Source organism: Opisthocomus hoazin, chromosome 4, assembly GCF_030867145.1.
Source record: "Opisthocomus hoazin isolate bOpiHoa1 chromosome 4, bOpiHoa1.hap1, whole genome shotgun sequence".
NCBI lineage: Eukaryota > Metazoa > Chordata > Aves > Opisthocomiformes > Opisthocomidae > Opisthocomus > Opisthocomus hoazin.
In genome coordinates, this window is record NC_134417.1 from 5,303,127 (window position 1) to 5,322,955 (window position 19,829).

A 19,829-nucleotide genomic window follows, 5' to 3' on the forward strand; every position below is an offset into this window, starting at 1 on the left:
AGAAAACTCTGAAAATTATTTGTTTTGGCCAGCCTGGAGCATGGCTCCTTTTGCCCTAGAGGAAAGTGTAACTCTTCATCTGCAGGCTAAAAAAACCAAAAGCCCAGAGCTACTTGGTGAAAAGTTTCCCAACACATTTTCTCAGTTACTGCTGGAAGAGTCAGGAGTCCTTTGGGGAGCAGCAAGGATATTTTTGCAAGTGGCTAAACATGTCACCTTGTTACAGGTAACAGAGAAAGCTCTGGTGCTGCTTCTTGCTCTCAGAGAAGGCCTCCTTCGCCTTCCTTCTCCTTCTCCTCCTCCTTCCCTCCATCCCCCTAAATCTCTGTCTCCCCTTGGTCTTCCCTCCTTTTCCTTCTCCCCATCGTCCATTACACGTTTGATGGAGAAGGCTCTCAAAGGCAAGTGAAGGTTTAGCACACCACGCACCCGTGCCAGCAGCACTGACCAGAAGCCAGGGTTTCAGATGGGAAATGGTGCTCGTAATCTCCCTTGGAGGGAGGTGCTCCCATTTTTCATGACGGCCAGTCCTTTTGGGATGTGGATGAAAAGGGAAAGCATTTCATTTGCACTTTGGAAGCAGGAGCTATAGATCAAGGCCCTGCTCATTCCCCTGAAGATTAGAAATAGGTTTTTTTGTGCAAGAATTGAGGCTACCCTCTATGAAAACTAAAACAGTTATCTACACTTCCATCTAGAGGTCAGCAGTGGAGATTTTTCTCCAAAAGCTAGAAAATCCGGACTGTTAGTGCCTCTCCTTCCCACTCTCCTTAGTTTGATGCAGACTCTATCAGAATGGCGGCGGCCCAGTACCTCGTCCATCAGGTAAGGTTGGTTTTGCTTCTGCAGAGCCTTTAGCAGTGTCTTCTCCTCCAGCCAGTGCATCCTCTTGCCACACACCACTTGTCTTCCCCTCCCTGCGAGATGGTTTTGGGGAGATAGTGACCACTTCATCTTCATCTCGTCTCGGCTGCATGGAAAGCTAAGACCACAGCTCTCCAGTGGCCACTCAAATGGCCAAGTGCTTGTAGGCAGCCAGGCAGGGCTCTTGGGTTGTGTCTGGGTGCCAAAGAGATCTGGGTGAATCTCCATGGTTCAGTCTCAGCTTTGCAAGGAAGACTGCTTTGGCATCAGCCATCTCAGCTAAGTCCTCCTGCCCTGTGAGTCATAGCTCCTGGGGACCTTCCAACATTGCACAGAAAGTCTTGTTACAGGGTGGGGAACTGGGAAGGTGTAAGCCAAAGCCGGATGAGTATTCTGGCCATTGGAGCAGCCTGTTTTCATCATACAAACCCCATTACCTTGAAAGCCCAGCCAAAGATCGCAGCTAAAGTTGCAGGCACGGCCTGAGCATGAGGAATGTGCTTTTTCTTGGCTCTGCTATAGGGGAAGCCACTTCCCAGCCCTTTCACCTCCACCTCTCCAGAGCAGCGCAAAAGATTTAAGATAGAAAATGACATTCAAGTGACCTCAGCCAGAGCCCCGCGAGTTTGACTCTGTGTCTCAACCCAGTCTTGGTTTCACCGTCAGGGACAGCCTTGGCTACCATCCCTGTCCCCGTCCCCGCTCCACTCACCTGGCACGGGTGCTATGGGATCGGGCCATTTCTGCTGTCTGGGTCCAGTATCATTGCAGATAACGGTTTCCCGATGCCATGCTGCACTCCTGCATCCGTGATCCTCGCAGCCGTAAATCCTGTGCCTCTGTCATGAACAGTGATTGAGCCTGCCTGGCATAATTTATTCCTCCAGAGCCCATGCAGTTACAGCAGAGATGATCACCCTCTCAAGGAGCAATGCTTGGAATGAAATCTTTACCTCTTGAGAGCTCCTGTGGAAAAACAGCAGTGTCCATGAACCACTGGCATTGGTATATACACTATATCCCCACCTGGCCACCTCTCCGTGATGCCCTCATCCCCCTCCTGACCCTTGCTCCTGGCACCTTGGCTCATGCCTATCTGTTATGCTGCAGCTGACGAAATGGAAGAACGGATCAGCCCCAGGGAGGGTTGAATTCTGGAGCCTCGCAGCCTGCTCACACCCATGGCCTTGCCCTTCCCAGCAGCTCCATCGCTAAATACCCCAAATTCCCCCTGGGAATTTGCCTGGTGCTGGTACCCAGAGAGGCCCTCAGCCCAAACTGTGGGATGAATAATTTTTCCCCAGGAGAAACACCCACCATAGCATCCCCCGCTCCCCGCCCAGCTCTGCACCTCACCGTGGCTCCGGAGCCGAGCGTGAAGTGTGCTTTATTGTTTGTCACCTGAAGCACTTGAAAAAATTACAGAAATCCATCAAAATAATGAATCTTCTCAGCAGTGGCAAATAGACAGAGACAGACAGGCACTCATCCAAAACAAGTAATCTTTAAAAATTAATACAAAATAAATAGCTGGCCTTTCGCTCTATTTCCAGGGGGTGACTGCCTGGTTTGGGCAAGGGGACGGGTAGGTGATGGCTCTCAACAGGAACATGGCCCCGGAGTAGGGACGTGTCCTCCCCCAGGTCCCTGTCACCATCACGATGTCCCAGGACACCTCCATCCTCAGAGCATCTGGTGGCTCTGGGAACGATGGAGCGACACGATGGTCGATGCTGCATTATAGTGATGACTGCCAATGAGGTGCTTAGGAAACGGCTGGATTTTGGGGAGTGTCGGAGCCTCACCACCTTCCTCCAGCCTTGGCCAGCTCCCTCCAGCCCTCTGGGCCCCCGAACCAGTCTGCCTATGTCTGAGCAAGCTTGTAAACTCCTCAGGGGAGAGACCGCGCTTGCTTTGACACCTGTACACTGCTTGTCACAGTGTGGGCTCCATAAATAATAAATAGCGGTGCTTCTGTCTCCTTCAAGCTTTCATTTTGTTACCAAGGTGTAATACATCTGTTTATATATATGTGTGTGTATGTGTATATAAACACAGACATATACATTATATATATAGAGAGAGTATATACTAGCATTATATGGACTCAGAGGGGACAGGTCTGAGACCACCGCGTGCAGGACGGTGATGTATCAGGTGCAAACCAAGCTCCTCCGTGCTCGCAGCGTTCCTACACCCACGCAGACAACCTGATGCCCTGTGCTTCGTCCCTCCTTTGAAGACCCGGCCCTCTTAGTCCAGCTGTTGCAATGAGTTTGGAAAGACGCAAAAAAACCTGCTCTTCTTGCTCAACACTGTTTTTTCTACAAAAAAAGTTCACCAGCGGGTAAAAAGCAATCAAACTCAGCTCTCGTTTGAACAAAACCCAGAGAAATGCAGTGATTAGCTCACCTGGGGAGAATGATTTTCATACGGGATTCTGTAAACCTTTAAAACGTTGGTGTTGCTTCTTGAGGCTGCCATCGCCGCCAAGCACAGGCTTGAGCTGGGACGCTCTCGAGGAACGTGGCATTTCACCGCTGGCCACGATCCCCCTCCTCCTCCGAACTGAAAGGAAGGAAAACAGCATAAGGCAAACTGCTTTCGACCACAAGAATCCCTCTTATGTTCAAACCTCTCCCATCTTGAGGGTTTTTTTTATTTATTAGTCTACCAAGAGGCGGCTGTGCTGGTACCTGCAGGGCCTGCCCTTGCCCTGCAGAAAGGCATGGGGACGGAGAGTGGGAAGGAAGACGGATGGATCCTGAATTGTTTCTAATTTATGGGGCTCCGTGATTCCTGCTGCCGTATGTCTCCGAGAAATGACACCACTACTTCAGGAACAGAGATTAATCTGAGCTGGCAGGAGAAGGACAAAACAAATCATCTACTGCAGGAATCTCATTTGATGCCTGTTAGTAAGAGCACCGGGATGAATGGCTTTTGTAAAGACCGCACTGCAACATGGTTTTTTCCCCTTTTCTCCGCTGTTCCGCAAATTGAGGTCTATAAGGTGTGTTGCAGAGGCAATCCCGGGGCTGCTTTTGGCAGCTCCAATGCGCAGTCGCCACTCTGTGCCAGCTCCAGCAGAGACCTGGAACCTGCAGGAAGAGCTCACCCATTATTTAAAAAAAAAAAAAAAAGCCATAAAGTCTCAAATTCGGAAGCCGGCAGGGTGATGGCAGCCTGCAAACCCAGCTGTGGACCCGCAGGTGAGCCCTACACAGCTGTGCAGAGCCCAGCCTTTCCCCTGCCTAACCCAAATAAATCCAAGCCATTGCCATTGCAAAAAGTCCTGCTGATGCTCCTTATGCTACCCAAGAAGTTCAGCCGGGGCGGGTGCGGTACCTAGCGCTGAGCATTATTCCAGTGCTACGTGGTGCACCTCAGATCGACACAGAATCGATTTAATTGATCTTTTTTTTAAGGTGCAGCCTCGGAATAGCTGAGACTGTGTAAGGCGCAGCTAAGCATGTACTTCCACAAAATAATTTGTCAGGCCCCGCTGTAGAAACCTAATGACGGCTGTAATTTATTGCTGACAGACGGTATTTATCACCGCAGCATCCTCTCTTTCTCTTTCTTTGTCTCGTTAGGGATGGCATCAATAATGTTTATTGTAGCTTTTAATTTTTTATCGTTGGTATTCTTACCTGTGCTGTTGATGGCTGGCTGGAGATGAGAAAAGGCATTAGAGCAGATCGAGGCTTTGATATGCATTCAAGTGTAAATGATGAATTCAGGAAATTCTTCCTCAACGCTCGCACACGCTATACGCTGCAGTGGAGCCTGCCCTGATAATGGAGAAAAAATGGGGTGTTTCCTCCCAAAACCTTGCCCTCCCTTTCCCACCACGCCTGTTGGCCTGTGCAAGGTCTGCAGAGAATGCTCAGACCCTGTGGTCTTCCCAGGAAAATCCCCAGCGCTCACCCATGGGCTCATGCTGTGGGGTTTCTGCCAATTTACCCCAAAAAGTCGTGCTCCCGGCCCAAACCTTGTGCCAGGCAGCTCCCATGACAGCGAGAGCAGGAGCACCCTCTGCAGTGTTTTCTACCCAGGCTTGTCTTGCCGCTCGATTTACAAACAATACCGCCTTGCCGTCGAGACCACCTCCGAGTAAATGTTATTTACTTGTTTTTTCTGCACAATTTGCCATTGCCCCTCCAATAAATGAAGCTTGGCGTTCCTCGATAGATGTTTGCATTTTGCATGCAGCCTCTTTTCACACCTATTAAGCGATGCCCTGGTTAAACCGAAATCTGTGAGCACGCTGGCAGTTGCTTCGCTGCGGGGGGTTGCTCGCTGCCTACACTTGAATATTCAGGTGTTTGGACTGGCTGACAGGAAGATGCCCTCGTGAAAAATGATTTATCCCAGGCAGCGCTTCTGCGCCGAGCTCAAACCGCTCACACCATCTCCCTCCTGACTCCAAGGAGCCCCCGGGTGCCCCAGCTTTGCCCCCACCCCACACAGCCACTTTGCAGAGTCACAGGGCACCTACTTGGGTCTCTAAAAACACCTGCAATCCCCCCACATCCCCTTGTATTTTTTCGCTTTTTCCCCATTTTTTTTTTTTGACAGTTTTTACTAACCCTTGAGGAGCTGTGTTGCACGGGATTGTGAAGCTCTCCGAACCACCGGGGCCAACAGTTCCCAAACGCAATTTGATTTCTTCTCCTCTTTCCAGACATGAATAATTACCAAGCCACTGGTTATTTTAGCATCATTATAAGAGCCTCTCAGAGTAGCTGGTCATTTACACATTACATAGATGTTGCTTACACTGTTCATAACTGATTAGGGGATCGACAGCTTGGCTTTCACCCAAAATTTGGAGCCCCAGTTTAGCGTAATTGGGACTGAATGGCAGAGCAGGTTGGGGGAAGGGGATAGTGACTGCTGACGATTTAGTTAATGCTGATTTTATTGATCCCTGAAAAGCCTCTGATGCTGCAGGTTACTCTTTATAGGGCAATAAAGTTTATAGTCTGGGTTGTCCTGGGGGAGTAACTTCTACGTGTCTCTAAGCGCTCTCACCTGATTGCAGAGACCGTCGCCAGTCCCAGTTTGCTGATAAATAATCAGAATCCAAACAAAAAGACAAAAATCAGCTAATGACATGAAATCAAAATTCCAGAAAAGCAATGATGACCAAATTAAACAGTAATCCCTCCCAAATGTAGGATTTCATTGCTTTAAAAAAAATCTTTAAATTATTCTGTTCTATTCTAATTCTATTCTACTCATGTCCCATCCCATTCTGTCCTTCTGTTTAATTCTTCTATTTCTTCTTTCTCATTTTGTCCTACAAAATGTTGGAATTTGTGATGTTCACCCTCAATATATTTGTAGCCTTTCTTGCATTTATTCTCACAATCTCTCTCTGATATAGGCTCGCCTTGGTACCTCTAAAGCACAAAAAGACCAAGTGATCTGTTCAAAGCAATAAAAAAAGATACATGGCAGGAGCAAGACAGATTCTGGATCTTCAGCTGCCAGCACTAGGGACAGACCACCAAAATTTTGGTGTTGGCCCTGCTGTTAAAACACCAATCAAAAAATACCTGCCGCGAAGCAAGGGACGGGCAGGCTGGAGCCGAGGAGCTCTCAGCCGGGCACGGCGAAGCCACCGCCGCCACGCGCGCAGATGGGGAAGCAGCAAGGGCACCCGGCAAAGGCAAATGTTTCAACAAGTCCCAAGCAGGCACCAGGCAGGTTTACAATCTGCAGCCCGAGGAATCCGAGTAACCGCAAGGCAGGATGCTGGGGGCATTTCTGGAGGGGGCTGAGGGCTTTTTTTTCCCCTCCCAACCCCTTTGCTCCTTCCCTCTGACCACTGGATTATCTCTAATGTACTGGCAGAGCTCTGGTTCCTAGTCCTGTGGCTTTGAGCTCATTTGTCAAACCCAGAGATCTTTATGAAAGGCTGTTAGCAGAGCATTTACCTCCCATTTCTCATCCTATGCTGTCACCACCTTGCGAGATTAATTAAGGAAAAAAGAAAAGACAACTTGTCTCTCTTTTGTTTCCCCCTTTCTTGCCTTTTTTTTTTTTTTTTTCCACAGCCCCTCTCTCTCTATTCATGTCCTGAATACTGCTGGGGAGCAAAACAAGCAAAACCCTACACTTTCCTCTTCCCTCTTGTGGCTAATACATCAATATTTTTTTTGCCTCGCTGTAAGTGGAAGGGGTTGGGTGAGCTTTGTCTCGAACATCAATCCTCTTGCACGGCCTCAGCTGCTACAGCTAAGCCAGGCAAGATCCCAAATCCATTGACTTATGACTGCTGTAAGTGCTTGCTCCAGACTTACAGCCCCAACCCCAGCGGTCGGCGTCCCATCCCCGAGTTGCTTCCAGGGTCGCACGATGCTATCCATCACACGGTAATTAGGTGCTTTTGTTCAGGCACCGGTTCGTATACGTGCTCCTTGTACCATCTGCTTCTATTAGGAACCATAACCTATGGTTATCACAGTGCAATGGGCTTTTCCAGGGCCCCGTGTGCCTCAGACCCCAGTGCTGTGTTTGCTGTACCTCAGGCTATTTGGTCTGTTCCCGAGCCCGTCCTCAGCCCAGCTGTGCAAGCGAATTATAGTTAAAAATGAGTGCTACCGCTTGCCCGCTGCCACCTTCCCAGCCCTGCTCCGTCCCCACGCTGCCCGAGCTCCCCTTAGCCCAACTCCAGTAACCTCCATCTCGGGTGATTATTTTTCACCCTTTTCTTCAGTGGCAAACCCACCTGTCATGTTACACAGAGGTTTACTTTACAGTTCATCTGTCCCTGCAGCTCTCCTCTCTCTCCCCAGTGTGACCAGTCTGCCCAGTGGCTGGCGGTGTCCAAATTCCAGGTGCCCAGGGTGCTCCCATGGGACAGCATGACTGGTCCCTCTCTGCAGGCAGGCAGAAGAGGAGATGCCTCCTCATGCTGGTGTCATCACTGAGCCAGAAAAAAATTAATGTAAACTTGAGGAAACGGAGGAAAAATTGCCTGTCAGTTGGCATTTGCATCCCTCACGTATTTGCAATACGCTCTTCTACGCACTCACAAGCCTCAGCCCTGACATTTCGCCTCACAGATGTGAGTCAGCCACAGAGGGGAAAAAACCACCTAGCTCAGGCCCTGTCTGTCTGACAGCAGCTCCCAAACACTGTCCTCGCTGATGCGTGTGGCAGTGGGAGACCCCCTGCCCCGTGGCACCACTGAGAGCTGCCAGTGTTGGCACGACGACGGCTCTGGCTCCCTGCACCGAAGCTTGGGCCCTGAGGATCAGAGGGCACTGCAGAGAAAGGATGGAAACATTTTTTCCTTCCTCCTTCCTCTCCAAGCAACTCATCCCCAGCCCACTCAGACCAGCAAAAATCTCTGCCTGGCTTTGCTGGACCTCAGATCCAGCCCTGAATTAGTTCAAATTTAGTCCCATGCTTTTTTTGAAGCCGTCAATCACCACCATCTCTATAACCCCAAGCCACACACAGAATAAAGATGTGAAGCAGCAGATCCTCGGCTGATGTAAATCAATACGGATCTCCCATCATCGGTGGAGTTAAACTTACAACCAGCCGGGGAGGTAACCCAAAATGCTGCTCGTTGGAGCAAAAGAAATTTCTCCAGTAATTAGATCTGGAGCATGATTACCCAAAGGGAAACGAAAAACAAATGTGGGTGACAGATATTTCCAGGATAACTGCAGTTATTAATGCTTTTCTCTACCAGTGACAGGCACAAGGGATTAGTATTGCCTGAAAAAGCCTGGTTTACTGTGGGAAAAATTGAGGGCTGGAAATGAAGCAAGTAGAAGGCCATATGCTGCTCGGTGTGCTTGCAGAGTCCTGGGAGGATAGGTTTAGCCAAAACAACAAAAGGCAAATATGCGAGGCATATGTGAGAAGAAACATGAACCTGTTGCTTATAAGTTTCCAGTTAAAGAAAAAAAAAGAAAGAAAACCAGGAACCTGTTCTTCTCAGCTGCACAAGCTCCCTCTGAATTAGTGACCGTATTCGTGAGTGCCCCCGCACTGCTGAGCACAGCATCCCGGGCCACAGAGCTGGGGCTTGGGATATGCATTTTCAACTTAAAGCCTTCCCTTCCCTACTGCCTTGCGTTATTTGGGAGGTAGCGTGAAATAGCAGCCCTCCCTCCCTGCCATAGCTGTGCCCGCAGAGCTGTTGTCCCTCGACTCCATGCAGCCGGAGGTCTTCCCAGCGAGGGAATGGTAGAAAAAGCAGGAGCTGGCTCGTGTCCTCGCTGCACGGCTTGGGCACGGAGCCACCAGCTTGGAGTGCGGCCACGCATGGCTGAAGGCTGCGGGCAGGGTGGTGAGGGCACAGGGACAGCACGGGCTGACCCACCTTGTGGTCCGCTTTCGGCCGTGTGTGCTTGTAAATGCTGATGTCCGCTCCGAGAGCGTCACTCAGCGCATCTGGCTACCACGAACCATCTGCGCCCACTCAAAAACATCAAACCCTCTTCTGAACAAAAAGTCTGCAAGCAAGTAGGGCTAAAAAACCAACATTAAAACCAGGGCAAGCATTTATTTGCTTCCTTTTCTTTTAAATATAAGGAGTGCTGAAATCTGGGGAGTAACAAGCTTGATTTCTAAGAGTTGTTTGTCAATAAGCATAATTTGGAGCAAACGGTTTGGTTGCTGGAGTCTGCCCTGGTCTGTGCTCCCTATGGGTGTTGTGCATGGCCCCAACTCTGCCCACAGCCAGATGCCTCAGGGAAAGCTCAAGACTTACAGCAGGTGGCTGTGTAATAACCTGTCCACATTTAAGCTGAAATTTTAGCTAAAAATCAGGTATTTAACAGACCATCCAAAATGCATGGCTCCACCAGGGGTCCTAACCACAATCAGTCTTCTCACCTGCTGAAAAGCCACTGCTATCTTCATTTCTCCTATGGATTCGACAGGATGGGCAGCTCCACAGCTGACGTGCATAGACATGGTTCTGCTGAGGCAGGTCTAACTCATATTTAAAGCATAGTGAAAGGCACATCTGCACAGATCCATCTGCAAAGCATCCCACCAGTACTGCGGGAGGAGGAAGATGACACCCATCGCCTGGCTGATTAGGTGACAAGAAGGTGCAAGAAGCTACTGGGCAGGTGGGAACTGCCATGGCTCAGGGGAGCATCAGCATTTCGGATGTGGCCAAAGTCAGGCAAATATAAAAACAAAAGGGAGGAAACATCCCCAGTGTGCTTGGCAGGTGGTGGCTGCTTGCCAAAAAGCACTTGAGTTGGGTGATCCTTAATACCTGTCCTTGGGCTTTTCCCCATCCCTGTACCATCAGGGGTAGCAGACAGCATCTCATTCCGCAGGATGTCGGGTGTGTTCCAGCTTTCGAGGCATTTAATGGTGATTTGGCTTTTTTACAACAAAATCACAGTCTGACACAAACTGATTTTTGCCGCAGATGCTCTGGTTCTCCGCAGGACGCCTGGCCTGGAGATATGGGAAGGGAAGACAGTACTGGTGGTTTCCCACCTGGCAGCTGAGTCGGCTTTTGCAAGGTACTCAGGCACGAGATGGTGGCTTTTAAGACTGACACTTACCTCCCCTCTGTACTTCAAATGGACCTTGAAAGACCCCTCCAGGTACCCGGGAAATGCCAAAGCCTGGGCTGAAAGAAAAGCACAGACATATTCACCAAATGCCAAACACCTCACAAGCAATAATCAGAAATTCACATAAACACCAAAATCGCCATGATGAGAATGACAGCAAGAAAAACTCCCTCTTCCCAAATCTCAGGATTGCTTTTGTTCATCGCTTGAAAAATCCTTCCCTACTTGTCACCTAGCAGAGTATTTTGCTGAACATGGGGATTCCCCCCCCTCCCATCTCCCCTTTTGAAAATTGTGACTCTTCTTTGTCCTGAAAACTAAAGTCTTTGGCTGCCAAAAGATAACTAAACAGAGAATGGTGGGGGCAAACTGCCGGACCTCCAACCTGGCATCACTCTTCTCTGCCTAAAACAAAACAAAAAAACCCAGAACACCCAAACCCCTCCACGTTTCCATAGCTCAATAAGCCGATGAAGAAAACTCAGACAGCTGGAAAGATGCATCCCAGACAGGATCTCCTGGACCTCTTCCCATGGGAAAGCCAGATATTTATTTAAAGACAAGACCAAATCGCAACAGACGCAGGCAAATGTCAAAATATACCAAAAAGTAGGAAGAGGAATGAATACAATTGTCTCTGCAGCCTGTGCATAATGAATAACTTGCAGCCCAGGAGAAGCAAAAGTCGTAATGCAGCAAGTGAAAGCAAAGCACTGCTAAATCGGTGTTTACAGAAGGGAATAGAACTTCGTGCCTTGGCCAAAAGATCTTCAGGATAGTTTAAACTGAGTGCACACAGGGCAGGAAAAGAAAAACACAATGTATTACTCTAAAAAAATGAGGAGGGATAGCGCAAACCGGGCAGATGTGCCTTCCCCTGAACCCGGTCATCTGGAAACGGAGCATCTTGACTGACGTAGTTATAGAAGAGACCGGTGCTGCTGGTGCCAACCTCCCTCTGAAACACAAGGGAACCAGCGGATTTAGGCTTAAAAATCTCAATTTTGAATGGCTGAAGTTAGATGAATGACCACCCTCCCGCCTGCTGCGTGAGTGAATTCCAGCAGAGCAGAGGGATATGATGAATTAACATTGCTGAAAGTTCCTACTTGCAACCATCTGAGAGCCGCTTTCCAACAGAGAAGCATTTTGGGGAGGACAGCAGCATTTAGGATTTTTTTCATTCAAATCACAACTGAAACCTAGAATTAAATTTTGCTGCATCTAGACTTGTACAGTCCTGCCAATTCCCATCACAATGCCTTTATTCATTGTCTCTTCCCTAAACACAAATGTGAGTTAACTTCAACAGGCAAAGCAGTTTTGCTCAGTTGGCCAAGACTGTCACTTCCAAAAATACTTTAAAAAATACTTGAAATCGGGGGGGGAAGTGAAAGTTCTCTAAAAAGGGAGGGAATAACTTTAGAAATCAGCTTCAGAACTGGCTGCATTCTGCAAATGTCGCAACCTAAAAATAGATGAAAACAGAATCTTTTTTGTCCCCCTTAAGTATTTTCTTTTTTTTTTTTTCTCTCCTCACATTGGGGTCACTTCTAAGTTTACATCCAGCCCACGAGCCTGTGCACAGTAAACATTTTTGCTGTTATTCTTGACTAACTGACAGCCCTGGGCGGCATCCAAGCACCACCACCACAAACCCTAGCAAGGCAACAGCGCACACGAACACCAAAATGCCCCGGAGCAGCCTCAGAGGAATGCCACCACCAAACTCGGTCCTGCCTGCGGGACAGTCACCTGTACCAGGTCCCCGAGCCACAAAGCTTCTGGGGGTTTCTTGGCTGGGATCTGGGCGGACCAAAGCCCTGGTATAGGTGTCCACCTCCGCTGGAAATACGTTGTGGGGTGTGCTAACTGGAAGACTGGCTCATGGCTAACTGCATCGGCCTTTTTGCACAGTCGTGCCGCCTGCGTGCTGACAGCACCTTACGGGTCTAACGCAGACAAATGCTGCTGCAGCACCACAACCCAAACCAGAGTCCCTAGGAGGAAGGGGCGAGTGGAAATTATTTGACCCTTTGACTTTAGTGAGGGAGATGACAATGACAAGAGTGACACGGGTCTCAGCACAGCCTGGCTGCTTCCCAGAGGCCTGGCTCGTGGAAGTGCTGATGACACCAAACTGGGAGGAGTGGTGGATACGCTGGCAGGCTGTGCTGTCATTCAGAGAGACCTGGACAGGCTGGAGAGTTGGGCAGAGAGGAACCTCATGAGGTTCAACAAGGGCAAGTGCAGGGTCCTGCACCTGGGGAGGAACAACCTCATGCACCAGTACAGGCTTGGGGCGGACCTGCTGGAGAGCAGCTCTGTGGAGAGGGATCTGGGACTGCTGGTGGACGACAGGTTAACCATGAGCCAGCAGTGTGCCCTGGCTGCCAAGAAGGCCAATGGCATCCTGGGGTGCATGAGGAGGAGTGTGGCCAGCAGGTCGAGGGAGGTTCTCCTTCCCCTCTACACTGCCCTAGTGAGGCCTCATCTGGAGTACTGCGTCCAGTGCTGGGCTCCCCAGTTCAAGAAAGATGAGGAGCTACTGGAGACAGTCCAGCGGAGGGCTACGAGGATGGTGAGGGGACTGGAGCATCACTCCCATGAGGAAAGGCTGAGGGAGCTGGGGTTGTTTAGCCTGAAGAAGAGAAGGCTGAGAGGGGACCTTATAAATGCTTATAAATATCTCAAAGGTGGGTGTCAGGAGGATGGGGTCAGACTCTTGTTAGTGGTGCCCAGGGACAGGACAAGGGGCAACGGGCACAAACTGAAGCAGAGGAAGTTCCAGCTGAACATGAGGAAGAACTTCTTCAGTCTGAGGTTGCCCAGGGAGGTTGTGGAGTCTCCTTCTCTGGAGATATTCAAGACCCATCTGGACAAGGTCCTGGGCAGCCTGCTCTGGGTGACCCTGCTTCGGCAGGAGGGTTGGACTGGGTGACCCATAGAGGTCCCTTCCAACCCCAAACATTCTGTGATTCTGTGAAGGGTTTCTGCTTGAGACTTACCGGCTGCTTGGCATTTGAGAGTACTACAGCGTCGATCAAAGCAGAATGAATTAAAAAAAAAGAAAAAAAAAAAAAGGAGAAACCATGATGAATTAATCCTTCACTGTGGCATTAGCACAACCCCAGCCCCGGCCCTCTCCTCCTCGTCAGCGGTGAAAAATGCCTCCTCTCTGCCAACAATTACCTGTTTCGGCTCAACCCTTCGAACGCCGGCCCTGCCGTAAATGGCAGTGGCGGCCCCGCTGCCGCCCAGGCGCTCTGCCCGCGTCGGTGATGGATGAGCCCCAGCTCGGCCCCGCGCCGCAGCCATCTGCCACCCCGGACCCCCTCCCCGGACCCCGCCAATTGACACTCTCGTTCCTTTGCCGCGGATCAAGGGCGAGCGGAAAAAAAAGTGGCAGTGATAAAAGGCGCCTGGAAAAGTGTGAATTGGCCCATGGAAGAGAGCAGATGAATGAAAAGGCGTAGGGCAGGAGGAAAGGAGATGAAAAGACAGAAGCAGATGAAGGAAGGGACTACCTGGCCGGCATCCAGACCCCTCGCTGCCAAGACCGGTGCACCCCCATGGTTTATAGACTCCTGCTGGTTTGTCTGCTTGCTTGTGGCAAGCCTTTGCCAGGACGAGCGTGCTCCCAGGCTCTCCCTAGCAAATTGAGCGTGCCCCGGTTGACACGCTGCTCACCACCCACCATGATCCACCAGGCATGGCAGAGCAGGGTACTGGATTAAATTATTCGAATGGCTGCTGTCAAGAACTGGGCAGTTACAGAAAACTTCTGCTCTGGTACCTGGGTGACCAAAGGGGAAGGTGCCTTGGTAGCAGGAAGCCAAATATCACCTCTGGATTTCTGTTACGTTTTGTTGTCCTACAGGATGTAGCAGGGTGTCTTAGGATGGGAAGCTTTACCTGGAGGAGACTGGGAAGCCTGTGGAAACCTCCCTTGATCCTTAAGGAGAGGGAGAGCAAGCCTCTGAGAAAGCACTGCTTTGCTGATGGTGCTTTTCCAGGCTGGGTGGATCACTTCCAGCTCGAGAGCAAGCTGAGAGGGACCTGGTTGTCCAAGCCTCCCAGTATTTTTCAGGTTTATCACATCTTTAAGACCTTCAGCTTGGGCAACCTTGTTTTCAAGCAGAATCACTTCGGAGGGCAGTTGGTTATTTTCACTAAAAAGTCTGGATTAAATTTATAATGGTAATAAACCTCTTTCACTTCATGGGTTTGATCCCAGATTTGCCCTGAGCTGCTGAGGTCAAAGGAAGCTTTATGCCAGAGCTGAAATCCTTCTTCAGTCAGGATTTACAAACAAAAAACCATACGACAGAGGAGAGGCTGGCACTTCTAAAGATGCTCTGAAAACGCTCACACAAGCAGAAACAGTCCCACAAGAATTATTCCCCCCACGCCAGCCATGCCAAAACCCAGGACACCGTCCTTGCCCAGCCGTCAGCTCCGCTTCCGATACTGAACAAATCTCATTAATGGTCGTCATAGATCCCGCAAACGCGCCACGAGGGCCATACTACAGCGAGCCCCTTTAAAACGAGAGATAAACCATTCTCTGTTTCAGGGCACACTGGTTGTAAGGAAGATGTAAACACCAACACGCCTCCTAGGGTTGCTGGAGAATGGCCAGGCCAGGCCTTTCTCATCCCTTCCTTGGGATGAGACCAAGCACCAGCTACCAGCAGCAATGAATCATCATTTCTGAAGACTGGCGGAGGAAACAAACAGAACTTTCCCCCGCATGAGGCTATCGCCAGCGTTAATACAAGAACGATTACTGAAGCGAGGATCCCAGTTAGCGGAGTCAGCCCTTTCGGCAGGTGGGAATAGCTCGGTTCCTTCTGCGCTCTTTGGCAATAATGCTACAGAGGAGACTTTCGAAGGCACATCTGGCCCCTGCAAGGTCAGGTCTGGTGGCAGCTCAGTGTCTTTTGGAGCAAAATACTGGTGGAAGGAAAACAGGCATTAGTCACAACCACAACATTTTTTTTTCCTCAGAAAGTATTAATTTAGGAGTAATGCATTAAGGTCCAGGAATTTTTCAAAGCACGTTTTTGAAAAACACATTCTTCCTAAAGGGTCACAAGTTCTGAGTATTTTTGTCTAGAATGGATGTGTGTTTTCTAATGGACAGAAATTCAGGAGTCAAAGAGAAAATGGTGACAACAGGAGAAAATGACATTTCCCTGTTAGTCTGGTTTTTAACACCTCCTAATTTTTGCAAGCCACCTTAACACCTATAAGCTAAAATATTAATTTTAAAATAGAGAAAACATGCTCCCCCTCCTTCCTGCTCTTCCCCCAGTCCTTTTCTCACACATTTTTCTCTAATGGAAAGAGCCGAATAATCTAATTTGACGTTTTGGGATATATTCCCTGCAGGAACTGTAGAAATGCCACCTGCTACCTGCATGCTAGATTTGATCACAAATCAACAGCACCCAGTGCTGTACAGGATCTCCTGATATTTTAATGGCCAAGAAATGTCCGGCCACTAATGACAATACCTCCTAAACTGCACAGCCTATGTTTTTCTGTAAATGCCAAACGCTGCCTCGCTATTTGTACCACTCTTAATTGCACCTCCTTAATTACAAGAAGTGAAATCATTAATTATATTCAGTGAAAAGATCTCCAAAACCTTGCACTTCAGGCTTGGCTCTCTTCAAGTGCAGAATTCTCCCTGGGAAAGGCATTTAGCAGCTCTGTGTCCAAGCTCCTCTTCATTCATGCCCAGGGGCATGAGACGTATTCTCGCCCTATCTACTGACACCATGCGCTGTTGCTGAACCAACTGAGCATGAGTAGCTCAAGTCTTCTGCTGAACCCAGCTGCCAAAAGTCGAGCTGGGAGAATACGAGTCCTGCAGACCAGGACCTGGACGTTCTCATAAGATGGGCTCCAGAAGTCCTGCTGTCACTAGCGGTATTGGGATAAGTGCTAACATTTCTCAGCTGAACCCAAAAAAACATTGCAACTGGGAGAAAAGACTCTAAGAGACCTTGCATCAGGCTCTGCAGTCAGGACCTTGTGCATCCTTCCTCCCTTGGCCCATGGCAGCATTACTGATGAAGAGCCAGGCATCTCCTGACACACCACGAACACCCAGGAAGGACAGGGAGGCACTTCTGACGATTTCTAATGCACTGCCCTATATGGCTCCTTCATATCCTTTTCCTTCAGGCATTGCTCCTGACCAGTGGTCACAGACACGGGGAAAAAAACACCCAACCTACACGTTCACAGCTAAATACAGTGCCACCATCCCTGCTAAACCATATCCCTAAGTGCCACATCTACACGTTTTTTAAACACCTCCAGGGATGGGGACTCAACCACCTCCCTGGACAGCCTGTTCCAATGCCTGACCACTAAAAAAAAAAAAAAGAACTCGCTTAACTTGTGTATTATGGTGCTTAAAACACCATGTTAGGGTCCACACCTTGGCTGGCTGCTCTGCTCTCAAGAAATCAGAGGTCAGACGGTTGGGTACTCACCCAAGTCTCATGCCAGGTTATGTAGCCAGCTACAATGCTGCTGAGTGAGTTGGGAAGCCACTCTCCATCATCAGGTTCCCCTCGTCATGGGCTACAGTTCTGTACTTTCATTGGGTTAGAAAACAACTGAACCTGCCCTGAAATAAGAAAGTTTGTACTATTTTGGTTGAGAAACCAAGTGACCACAACCTTTCTGCTCAGTGCCTCATGGCTGGAAGAAAATTAGGTTCAGCTTCCAAGGGTTCAAGCTAGGGGAAAAAAAAAAAGAAGAATTAATCAGGTAATGTTGGTTTAAGCCCTGGCCACCAACTTTGGAAATGCAAATACACCCTCTATAAGCAGTCCTGTTTGAAAGCAAAGAGATGTTGACAGACGTGCCAAACAGCAGGTCCACTACTACGTCTTTGGTTTCCACTGTCCTTCTGCTACCCTAATTCTCTGAGGCCCAGGAAGGGGTGAGGAGCCCTGAATGTAGCTCTTGGTGCCCAGGGCTCCTCTGACATTGGGAGAGGAGCAACCTGACCGACTTTGGGCCGAGCGGTATTATAAACAGCACCAGAACCATTCGCAAGTCTCCAAAGTTTCCACATGATTATGTGAGCAAATATTTGGACTGGAAGTGCTGTTAGTCATTATTTGCAGTTCATTTTCTCTTATTTGTTCTCTGTCTTCTAAATAATAAAAGAGAGAAAGCCAAAGATGACAGCTCACAATATTCACATCCAGGAGCAGGAACGACACCTGGTTTTTTTCGGCCAACGCCTTGGCTGCACACAGCCAGCCTCTGCAGCTCCCTGGGAGATGCCGCAGCAGAGGCAGCCTCTGCCAGGGAGGAATCTGGCCCCTTGCTTGGAGCCACACTGCTGAGTACCATGACTGCTGTGGCACTGATGGGTCACAGAATCACAGCATGGTAGGGGTTGGAAGGGACCTCTGTGGGTCACCCAGTCCAACCCTCCTGCCCAAGCAGGGTCACCCAGAGCAGGCTGCACAGGACCTTGTCCAGGTGGGTCTTGAATATCTCCAGAGAAGGAGACTCCACAGCCTCCCTGGGCAGCCTGTTCCAGGGCTCCGTCACCCTCAGAGGGAAGAAGTTCTTCCTCATGTTCAGACGGAACTTCCTGTGCTTCAGTTTGTGCCCATTGCCCCTTGTCCTGTCCCTGGGCACCACTGAACAGAGTCTGGCCCCATCCTCCTGACACCCACCCTGAAGATATTTGTAAGTATATATTAGGTCCCCTCGCAGCCTTCTCTTCTTCAGGCTGAACAAGCCCAGCTCCCTCAACCTCTCCTCGTAGGGGAGATGCTCCAGTCCCCTCACCATCCTCGTAGCCCTCCGCTGGACTCTCTCCAGTAGCTCCTCATCTTTCTTGAACTGGTGAGCCCAGAACTGGGCACAGCACTGCAGATGGGGCCTCACTAGGGCAGAGTAGAGGGGGAGGAGAACCTCCCTCGTCCTGCTGGCCACACTCCTCCTAATGCACCCCAGGATCCCATTGGCCTTCTTGGCAGCCAGGGCACACTGCTGGCTCATGGTTAACCTGTCATCCACCAGGACACCCAGGTCCCTCTCCACAGAGCTGCTCTCCAGCAGGTCCACCCCAAGCCTGAACACCTACCTGAGCATCTACCATGAAAACTCCCGCTCCTGGCCCGGCTGCACTCAAGCACAGAGGTTTTCTGGATTTACACCCTGGGGCAGAGAAACAAGAACCAGTTCCCTGCTTCCAGGCCTCCCTGGATTTGGGGGCTTTCCTGCTTTATTGCTATTTGGCACCTAATTTGGAGGCCTGATCTCGGCAACAGCTGTGACTCCAGCTCAGGGCTTAGCACCATTAATCATGTCAGAAGGCAGCGGTGTTACCTACAGCAGGGAACACCGCGGCCGGAGGCAGGTGTCTGCAGAAACAGCCCCCGAACGTGCTCGCCGAGGCAGAGTCTGCACCTGCCTGCGCAAGTGCAAGGCTCCCTGGGCACCAGAGGAACGATTCAACAGCAGAAGAGCTCCACGGTAATGTTGGCATCAAAAGTTACTCAGGTATCTTCGTCTTGAAAAACACCTCTCCAAAACACCTGCAAATTACATTTCCAGCAGCCTGTTTCTCCGAGCCGCCGGTACCTTGTGCCTCCGGCTGTGTGGAAAGCAATACGAACCGCGTATGAAGGACTGGGCAACATCTAGAGGTGAGCCAGCACTTCGGTACGAACAAGCTGAAAAGAAAGCATGGTATTACTGCCCTTGGCAGAGTCGTGGCTTAGCAAACAGAGGGAATCAGGACCCAGCGCCTGGATCTAGCACCTTCCACATCAGGGTCATTTCTGCCTATCCTAACACCTCGCTTCCAGGACACAAATAGGCAAGAGCTGGCCCCTTCCGAAAGGATGGCTTGTTTACCCTGAAAAATCTAGACAGAAGATGTCAGTTCAACTTGTGTTTAGGTTTCTGGAAGCATTTAAACTTTAAGAGAACCCTCCAAAGCACAGCATCTCCCCAAAAGGCAGAAGCGTCTCAGGGTGGACATTTCTGCTCTGGCACCTGCTCCCTCAGATCTGAGCCCACAGGGGAGACCAGGGACATACAGATCTACACCAAAACCCTCCTGAATCACCACATCAAACCCTTACCTCTCCAGCGAGATATTTTTGCCTTTACTTGGTCACTGCTGCGGAGATGGGGAAAGGATCTTGTTCCTGCGGACAGCGTAGACTGATTGCAAACTTTTGTGCTGAGAACAAATGGGCCTTTCCGTGGAAACGATTTCAAACAGCCTTACTGACAATGAAAAGAGAAAAATCCCAAACTGGTAGAAACACTTGGTCTAACAGAAATAAAGTTAATGTAGCATAGCAATATCCCAACCAGCCTCTGTTTACCGGATAAGTCTCT

The 19,829-nt window shown here is 49.7% G+C and overlaps 1 protein-coding gene and 1 long non-coding RNA gene across 3 annotated transcripts in view; both read right to left on the reverse strand.

Annotated features, from left to right (window-relative positions):
• Positions 1-14,931, reverse strand: part of LOC142361092 (uncharacterized) — a 34,356-nt gene extending 19,425 nt beyond the window's left edge. Inside the window, exons 1-10 of the mRNA XM_075417845.1 lie at positions 14,879-14,931; positions 14,349-14,614; positions 13,442-13,464; positions 11,292-11,391; positions 10,422-10,489; positions 9,730-10,311; positions 7,604-7,801; positions 4,518-4,658; positions 3,277-3,432; positions 1,577-1,830 (exon numbers count right to left, since the gene is read on the reverse strand). Of these exons, the coding sequence (XP_075273960.1) occupies positions 10,219-10,311; positions 10,422-10,489; positions 11,292-11,391; positions 13,442-13,464; positions 14,349-14,614; positions 14,879-14,931 (603 nt within the window). The 3' untranslated portion in view covers positions 1,577-1,830; positions 3,277-3,432; positions 4,518-4,658; positions 7,604-7,801; positions 9,730-10,218. The remainder of the gene's footprint in view (positions 1-1,576; positions 1,831-3,276; positions 3,433-4,517; positions 4,659-7,603; positions 7,802-9,729; positions 10,312-10,421; positions 10,490-11,291; positions 11,392-13,441; positions 13,465-14,348; positions 14,615-14,878) is intronic.
• A 3,575-nt stretch (positions 14,932-18,506) lies between these two features.
• The window catches only part of LOC142361005 (uncharacterized), a 148,267-nt gene continuing 146,944 nt past the window's right edge, over positions 18,507-19,829 (reverse strand). For both annotated transcript variants that reach the window (XR_012763552.1, XR_012763551.1), the window contains one exon: positions 18,507-19,715. This is a non-coding gene — a long non-coding RNA (uncharacterized LOC142361005). The remainder of the gene's footprint in view (positions 19,716-19,829) is intronic.